We start from the raw sequence: 9,820 nt of genomic DNA, 5'->3' as shown, positions 1-9,820 counted from the left end.
GAAAAAAAAATGGGTGGTGGGGGTAAAAAAATGTTCCTCCCAACCTCCCCAATCATTTAATTCTGGAACAGCCCTGAATGTTTGAAAATATTCCAGTATACAGTATACTAGTATACTGCTTGACCGGCGGGGGATCCTGGAATTCTATTCTTGTTTTTTTTATTTTTTATTTTAAAACAATGTTGTCAGATCGTATATTTTTTCTTTATTTTACGGTATCCAATTTATATAATGGTGTCTGTAAGAACTGATTTGTCATAAATTCGGGAAACTTTGTGTATAACAGAAGTTGATATTCTGAACCGTGATAAGTTCAAGCAAAATGCAATGGATCTAAGTGTAAATAGAGTACATGTATAGTGTTAATGAAGAGATATATATATATTGGGTGTACTCATACTTAGACTGAATTAAACAAGATAATTAAAAAAAACCCACAAGAATAGATACATGTAACTTAACCTCTCTATTCTGTTCATTTAAGTGAAAAAAAAATACTACTTGGTGGATTCGATCCAGCGACCACAAAATCAAAAAGACCTCCGCGTTACCACTAGGCCACGCATCTAACTTGTTCATCAGATGCATTTTCAATAATTACGGCTATATAAATGATTGTATTAGAAAAGACACTAATTGAAATATTTGTCTAATTTTCAGTACGAAGACCACGTTAAACCAAAACTAATTCAATGTAAACGGCTACTACAATACCAGTAGAACATAATTTTAATCGGAAGTCTTTGGTTTAGAGTGGTTCAAATAGTCAAATATCCAATTTTTTATCGTATACCAACTACTTTCCCATATATCTCTAACAAAATCTGAATATTTTAATGATGTCGTGTAAAATAATTAAGACTCTTAGAGCATGGTGATTGTGTAATTTGCGTTTCTTTGAATATATTTAAACTAGATATTGTATAATATTGAAAATGATGCCAAATTGTATATTAAGTGCGCTATACCTCTTTAGTTATTTATATTGCATATGACCTTATTTTCGGTCAAAATGGTATTCCATTAAGGTAAATATGTCAAAGATTAAGTATATGCAAAAATAAGTATAAAATTCGGGTATTCATTTTTGGTTAATCTACCGAGGGGCCATATAGCACAATATCCGTCGAACGCCCATATAAAGCCAGTGTTGTTCAGGTGAGCGATGTGGCCCATTGGGCCTCTTACAATAAAATGCTTTCTTTGGTGATTCATTCGGGATATGAAGGTAGCGACATTGCAGAAAAAATACATAACCCGCGTTAGCGGGATATGTAAATTTTTTCTGCATTGATCGCTACGTACCTTCATAATTCGAATGAATCATAAAAGAAAGCATTTTATTGTTTATATTAACATCTTTCTTTTAGCTAATTGATAAATTGATTATGAAAAGTAAGTAAAATTCACTAAATTACTGTCAATGTACGTAAGTACGTTAGCTACACGAAACAGCCAAATCGTCTTTGAGTCTGGCATCGTCATGATTATTTCGTGCAGTCCGTGATTATTTCTAGGTCGCTGTATGTTTGAGTTTCTTATCAGTTTCATCAGCTGTAGATTTCGACCAATCGATAAACGGGGCGTGTAGATTTCAGTCTGGCTGTTTCTATAGAGATATGAATTAACTATAGGTTTCCGTAAGAAATAGAGGGAATAATACTTTGTAGAAGTAAATATATTCCGATAAACGTTAATTGAAAATATCAACCACATATAACAATTTTTTATTTCATTTTCCAAAGCCACGTTCCGCCTTATTATAGGATAGGCTTCTATGGAATAGCAACCCATAAGGACATGAGAATTGACCTAATTATTAATTCATGGAACATCCATGTTGTGTACATTGTAATTTTCCGAATCATCTTCCGTCCTTTTCATTGGCCTGTTTTGTGACAACTGAATAACATGGGGCTGACCATTGTGAAGATGATAAATAATTGGTATCTTCTATAAAATATTACAAATTAAAGCAATATAGCATCCATTCTTTTTTTAAGTATGCAAAATTGTATTCAATATTTTATTTAGGGATTGGCGATCATTCAACAGAAAGATATGCTACATTTTCTATCTACATGGACAAAATCTCCTAACATTTAAACTATTGAATTTAAAAAGAGTTACTGCCCTTTGCTCAGTAGCCTGGTTTTTGAATATATTTATTTTCTGCATAAAATCCATCAAATGAATACAGTCCAGTGACAACCATATAAGATGTACAGGTACACTACATGAGCATGAAAAGGATGTTGTGAATTTCTCTGACATGAAAACAATGCTTACATGAATTAAGGTTAACTTTCTTATAAAAATGCGGCATTTAAAATGACACGGAATGTACAAATTACGAGCATTGAAATGATGGGAAATGCGTTTACAGATGAAATCCATACTTTCATAACATTTTTTTTCTTGCTGTAGTTTTAGCAATAAATGTACATCTATCTACAGCAATGTTGCAACATTTCCAAACACCATATACATACGATAAAAGAACTTTCTATACCTCAGTTATAGTCACCCAGGTCATTAATTTTAGGCAGTCAATTTTTACAAATAGCACAATACATTCTAGGAAATGCGAAAAAAAAATAAAAAATAAAATTTGAGCTGTAAATATTTGCTTAAACATTAAACACCAATTCTTTTTACTTCTGTTAATAACTTTAGAATGTTGCTGCATCTAACAAAATTTTGCTGACTTGTGGATTCAGTGGCAAGCCAATTTTTCCCCGGGGGAAATGGCTGCCACAGACAATAAACTGGCCACATTAGTTCAGTGTATAAATATATCAGTACCTAGAGCTCCACTAGACCTATCTTCTGCCTTTAAGGCTACCTCTAGAGACATGACTAAAGCATCATAATATAAGGATATTGGCGATACAGAGAGAAAAATCGATAATCGCAGTAGAAAATCATGTGATGAACAGCAATGTTTTTTTTTCTTTTACTTCAAAACAATATTGCGATAACTATCATGATTTTCATAATATTCTCCCAAGCATGGAGAAAATGTGCAAAAATGCATGTTACACAAATAATTATTTTAAAATCCTAATTTCAAAATCCTGAATTCACTTCATCATCAATACAGATAAAGTTTCATAATTTAATCAGAGTTGAAATTTGTGGTGAAGGGTATCCACATATTAAAAATTGAGCCATCCACAATAGCAATGATTAAACAGTTTACTAAAATTAACTTTTTATTTGTTTCATCATATCCTTAATTCATTTTAGAAAATAAAAAGCTACAAACTGTTGTTGTTCCAATATGATGATATTTGGAACAAAACATACTTTTTCATGCTCCATGAATTTTCAGTACAATTCCTATTTAGTCTGAAGTTGTTTCATTAAAGCAATATAGACAGTGCCTAAAATTTCCTTTGATCCCAAAATTCCCATAACTTTTTAATTTAAAAAATAAATAATATGAACAATAGTAATAATCAAAGTCTATTGCTCGGGTCATCTGCTACCTGCCATTGTCCAGTGAAAATTGCACAGTGAGGAGCTCCATGGCTGGAATGTGTAGCTTTGTGCTGGGAGAAAGTTTTCTTTTGTCGTACATGTGTGTGAGAGAGACCTCTTTTACACTGTACACAGACAAGTCTTTGAAAATGGAAGCCACCGATACAGGGGAGTCTAATGCACACTGGACGTCCCGCGTTGGGAAGCCACATTTGTAACCCCGTCGGTGCAAAACAAGACTGGAATTTGTGTAGTCTAGCTCTGAATTGATCAAGTTTCTCATGTGCACTAGACTGATATCACATGGTAGAGCGGAAGCCACAGGTTGGAAGTGATTTTTGAAAAGGTCTGTGGATACAGAGGTGAAGAGCTTAATGATGGGCTTCTGCAATAAGTCATTGATTTGCATACTTAAAATGGTTGGGAATGTGTGAGTTTCTAAGCTACCAGGCTGATGATTTGAGATCGGTTGTTGATTGGGGACATCAGTATTTGTTGAGATGTCCTCTTTATATTCTAGCTGTATAACGAAATCATTCTGTGTGAGTCGGTTGTCCTGGACCCCCTCCCCCAGCCCCCTGTCATCATCATACAGCAGCTCTCTGTCAAGCATGATCTCAAACTGCCCCGGGGAGAGCCCTGCCACCCCATGGGCCTGGGCACTATGGACAGACAGTCTCCTGTGGGCATCTTCCACAATGCCCATACTGGTCATGGGGAAATAATTGGACTCCACATAGCGATTAGGATTTGTTTTCCTAGCGATCATCTGGAATCCGTTTTGGTCAGTAAAGAAAACAGTATTTTGAATGTCAGAATTTAATCTCATGATTATCTCAGTGTCCTGTAGATTTTTCACTTTGTTTGCATGCATGTCGAAAAAGTTCTGCACATGGAGTCCGTGAGCTTGTTCAGCGGCCAAACTGAAGAGTTTAACACTGTGTCTCAGATTCGGATGAACGACTTCTATCTGAGACATGAAGGGGCCCTCCATTACATGAATGATGGGAATCCCTAAATGAAGAGGTCTGGCCTCTCCATTCGGATAGAACAAGTACGCTCCACTTCCTTGAGATCTGTATTGCATGAAAGTCAGATCAATTCTTGTGGTATTTCCTGTTCTTTTATCCTTCAGGCATTTCAGTAAACCTGTCTTAGGATCAAATTCCACTCTCAGGTATTCGTTTTCAAGAGAGATATTACTTTGATGGTTACCAGAATACTTCGGCTCTTCTTTCTCAAATATCAATTCTGGAGCAATATTCAACTGCAGAGAATTGAAGATGGAAATTTTTGCCGGGTAAACGGATTTAATTTCCTCCCCCTCCTCCACTCTAACCAAGTACACAACATCCAGTGATAAGGCAGCTAATTTTTTAAGAAAGATTATCTCAAATTGACTCTGATGGACTGATGCACTGTTTTGCCAAACTGGATTGAGTTGATAGGGAATCTCTTCGTGATCTCTTGTTTTTACAATGACTTTATCAGTATCTACCAGCACTGAAGTCAGTTCGACTCTGGCTTTTGCCAGCGAGTTGAATAAAATGACAGGAACCCCTGTTTTAGTGACATGTAACACCTGTTTTTTAGTCACTGAATCATACGAGGTCTTGACCTCCTCTGGCTCCAATATCAGGGGAACTTCTGAATTTCCTCCACTAATGAGGAACTGGGCCGATTTTGAAATCACTTTTTGTGTTGCATTAAAAGAGTGAAAGAGTTTATTTTCATAGTCCTGCATTACATATTCTTTTGAAGTTCCAGTGATAGCATCATGATGCAAAAATAAAGCTAGATTTCTTCTAGACTGTTGTAGGAAGTTTGAAATATCATGATAAGCTGGGTATTCTACATTCCACTTTTTACTGTAGCCTGTGACCAATGTATTCAAAATGTCAGCTGCATTAAGATTTTTTTCCACTTCTCTGCTGAATTTTTTTGCATGCGGCCTTGTGGTGAAATAACCACTCCAATAGGCATTGCTCTTGTCTGAATAAGGGAAAAAATCCCCTGACACAGTCGGAAAATTTTTATCATTGTGTTGTAGAGTTTTTTCCTTCTCAGATTTTCTGAGGATTTCAAAGTAGTCTTTGAGTGTTCCAAACTGCACATCAATTTTCCAGTCATCTCTAGCATTCATGTACTCCATGAGCATGTTATAGTTCTGGTACTGTTGATCCCACTCCTGGGCAGAATCATATCTAAAATCGTCACCTAGTGGAACTAGAATAGTGTCGTAGTTATAAAGACTAGCTTTCCTACGATATTGTTCATACAGTTGTTTGGATTGCTCCTGTATATTATCTAAAGAAATTGGTGCTGCAAATGTCTTCCTATACTTCCTTTTATGAACCTGATAGTCAAACATCATACAAACATATGGATTAGGCCCACACGTGTGTTTCACAGTATACAACATGTATGGCATCACATGACACAACATATCCCATGATCCTTTGACATCCCAAGGCTGTCGCCATAGAAACTCCAGACTTTTCTGCTGGGCCAGGGAGGCCTTGGTTGCTTGATGAATCCTCTGGATGACCATGTTCTCCAGCCCTGCTTTCTTCCACAGGTAGGGAACAGTTCCGGAGTGACCGAACGGGTCGATGGCCCAGCTGTTTTTGGGTTTGACATGGAGGTTTTCCAGGATCCACTGGTGGCCCTCCATCAGCTGGTCAATGATGGAATAGTAGGAAGTGGAGGCCTCATCCGGCATCACCCACCCTCCACTCACTATCTCCAACTGCCCGTTCTTTATTAGTCTTCTCACCTGTTAAGTAAACACAAACTTGTGAAATTTTTAGATGTACATGTACATAATGTACCTTGGTACTCGTTCTCAATTTAACACACAAATTTCAATCTGATCATAATGCTAGAAATTGATATTGTTTTTGGATAAAGTTGCCTTTATAAACTGTCTATATTTTGACAAACCCACTTTCTATGAATTGGTAACAAAGTTTGAAGTTTTGTGATGTTTATTTCCTCTTCACACATTGTTGATACTTGATAGACTTATCATATGTTAGTAATATTCTGAGGGATCTAGTATATATCAGTATATCATTATTGTCAAACATTTCTTAATTCACTAGATATGAACTAATATGTAGTGCAATTGTGTTTTAAATATAATTCAGTGAACAGTTCACCTGAACTTTCATGTCATCTTCCAACTCATTCCACCAGATGTTCAGAAACACTGCCTCAGCCCAGACAAAGGTCATATTGGGGTACAACCTCAATTTGTCCACCATGTTGTTTAAAATGTTCTTGGTTGTGTACACGTAATACTCCTCAAGGGTCCTCAGCCACCCAGCATCGTTGTGAGAGTGTGGCATCACAATGACCTTCAGAGGTCGAATAGATGACCCATATTCTCTTCCTGGGGTCAAGGTTGGCAAAACATAGTCGCCCCCTGCTCCCAGGTTGTAATTATTCTTGAGCCGCAAACCAACCAGGGAAATGTTAGTTTCTGCTTTCAAGTGTTCATACTGGAAACAAACTTGGTTGCTGAGATTCAGAGGGTCGTTTTGGACATATCTAAGATTTCTTAGGGGAGAATCTCTATAGGATATGTGATGGTTGCCATGCTTTGCCTGAAGGTTCCTTGGTAAATCCTCCAAGAACAAAAGACACAGTGCTATAAGGAACAGAAAACCGCTGATGGCGATTAGTCTCTGGTGAAATTTCATCCTGTCGTCATTTTCTGTCCAACGGAACCATGGGACATTTGCGGCACTACCATCAGACAATTCTTGTTCTGCAATGGAAGAAACAATGAATTAAATTTAGACTGAAGCTCTTAAGTATTTAATAACACTTTATACAAATCAATGTTTTCAGCTTGTGGATAAAATAACCCACCACATTTAAAATTAAAGTTTTTATGGCAATTAATCTAAATGCATGGCTATTCAAGGCAGGTTAAAACCACATGGTGATTCTATAAAAACTATCAGTTCATTTAGTTGTCTTTGATGTGAAAAAACTATAAATAAATTTACAGTTTGAAAAGATAACCTTGGTGAAAAAAAAAAAGATGTAGAAGTTTTCAATATTTTTTTTCTTTGAAATTTTCTTCCCTTCTTAATCAACCAGAGAAAAAGCATATGTTGAGTGGTGACAAGGAGATGTAGAGACTGCCATAAACTGGAGGCTTAAATATCCTTTCCCTGAAAGCAAGTGGTGGCGTAATGCTTTACAAGATAAAATACTCAGTGCAACAAAGACATGAGAACCAGAATTGAACAAACTCTACATCTTCGTAATCTGTGATGGAACACAAACCTTGAATATTTCATGGAACCTGGCGATTACTGAGAGGGATAAAAATATCGCTTTGATACAGAACATATCACACATTCTTGATTCAAGTCACAGATAAGAGATCAATATTTCATAAGATTGAGAGCTGATATATCTATTGTATAATGGTAATTGTCAAGTCACGTTTTCTGATCAGATTCACTGAATTTCAATTCAAAATGAGTAACATTAAAATTTGATAAAAATAAATAAATAAAAACTCGCACAAAGCACCTAAAAAATGAGTATCGTTTTTAGTTGGTGCCTTTACATCTGAGCCATTTACTATGAAAAGTGTTCCTACTCCACCTAGTTCTATAAGATTACAATCATTCTTCAGAAATGATATCAGAATTAGCTATTTACTGACCCACATCAATTTCCAAAGGATAAAACTACAGCATAGAAAATCAAACAAAATTATCAGATGTACATGTTGTAGATACACAGAAAGGTCAGTCAATACTTGATGGTGAATCACAAGACTCAGTTTGAAATTGCCGAATGAAATGAAATGATAGTCTTCTTTTGTAATTGTATTCTTGCATAAATTATTTTCAAACTGTACCCAGCTGATAACACTGTTCCTTGATACAGTCATTCTCTGAGAGCAAAGAAATGACTGCTTTTCTATAAAGGCAACACCAAACCATTAATTTCTAGACTGATGCCAATGATTATCAAACAGCTCCTACTTGTAACTCCATTTCCTCAGTCGAAAAAGGAAGGCAATATTGGAGCAATTTTTCATAGTTTCCATATAGCTTATTAATTGAGGTACCTTTAATAGTTTCTTCAAAGAATATTAAGGAGACTCTTTTTTTTATATCCTTATGAATAACCAATTACAAAACCATTATTATTGATGTGGCACATGCAAGCGAAAGTAGATAAAATATGTCAATATAGTAATTACATTGTACAGGGTATCTTGTTATGTCCCTCCAACTATCAACACATGCGAGAAAGCCATTTTCTTATTCTTTTCATCTTCATCATATTCTTGTAAGAGTTGTGCTCATAAAATTCATAGTTTATTGATGGCTGTGAGCATTGACAACAAGTCTACCCCCTAATTTACTTAATTTTGCTGGTTCCGTCCCGGATTTGACAATTCGGTTTGACACCTAGCTCCTAGAATCGTGTTATTTCGGCAAATAACAAGGGACCAATCACTATGCCTGTTACAGAAAAAATAGTAACTTTTCAAATTTAGATAATCAATTATTAGATAAGTACAATGTGACCCAAAAAAAAATCTAGCAGACTGGGAATACAGCCGTTGAAGACAGGGACATCATTAAGTTATTTTTTTTTTTTGATGTGGTACTAAATTTTTGCCAGACAAGTTTCATGTGTTGGCAGCTGAAGATAATATAATAGCACTTGTTTCTTTCTTTCCTCCACATGAAACCAGAGACCAGCCATCGAGGTGAACAAAATAATTTATATGCTAACAGAATTGGTTATATGATATAATTTTGAAGTTTCTGAACAATTTACAGACATGATAAACAATTGTGACAAACTCCAGGGGATTTCAGCAACATGAATTGATAAAAGTTTTGTAACTCATTAGTTTTGTTATGCTGTATTGCAAAAGTTCATTAATAGAAATTACTGAAAATGAAGATATGTCAGTCGTTTGACACTATAAAGTCAGAAAAACATCTCTGTCCTGGGACAAAAGAAGTATTTACTACATGTATTTAAATTCAGGTGGCTTAACTTTCAGGAAGCATAGAGCAATTAAATAACCAATTTCCTATAAAACTCCCTTGTTTGTTCTACTATTTTCATTGCTAAATGGCTACATTCTAGTGAATATAGACATCAGATACATTGTATACACATATGAATGTTTAATTTTTTTCTTTTATAAATACAATGAGGGTTCAGTTATCAAGTTCCTAAAAAAAATATGGAAAACCAAATTTTAGAAAAATATATATTGATGATTTAAAATCATGCTAATGCTAAACTAATCTGGACAATTTGAAGGAATGGTCCATTGAAAATA

General features: G+C 35.3%; 1 protein-coding gene across 7 annotated transcripts in view; it reads right to left on the bottom strand.

The window, feature by feature from the left end:
• Positions 1 to 2,148: 2,148 nt before the first annotated feature.
• LOC128176071 (alpha-mannosidase 2-like) overlaps positions 2,149 to 9,820 on the bottom strand; it is a 45,270-nt gene continuing 37,598 nt past the window's right edge. For all 7 annotated transcript variants that reach the window (XM_052842125.1, XM_052842122.1, XM_052842123.1 and 4 more), the window contains 2 exons: positions 6,645 to 7,255; positions 2,149 to 6,259 (listed from right to left, as the gene is read on the bottom strand). In XM_052842125.1, coding sequence (XP_052698085.1) covers positions 3,488 to 6,259; positions 6,645 to 7,187 — 3,315 coding nt within the window. In that variant the 5' untranslated portion in view covers positions 7,188 to 7,255 and the 3' untranslated portion in view covers positions 2,149 to 3,487. The remainder of the gene's footprint in view (positions 6,260 to 6,644; positions 7,256 to 9,820) is intronic.

This window comes from Crassostrea angulata, chromosome 3, assembly GCF_025612915.1.
Source record: "Crassostrea angulata isolate pt1a10 chromosome 3, ASM2561291v2, whole genome shotgun sequence".
Classification (NCBI taxonomy): domain Eukaryota; kingdom Metazoa; phylum Mollusca; class Bivalvia; order Ostreida; family Ostreidae; genus Magallana; species Magallana angulata.
Note: the sequence above shows the minus strand (reverse complement) of the source record. Positions and strands in the feature narration are given on the sequence as shown.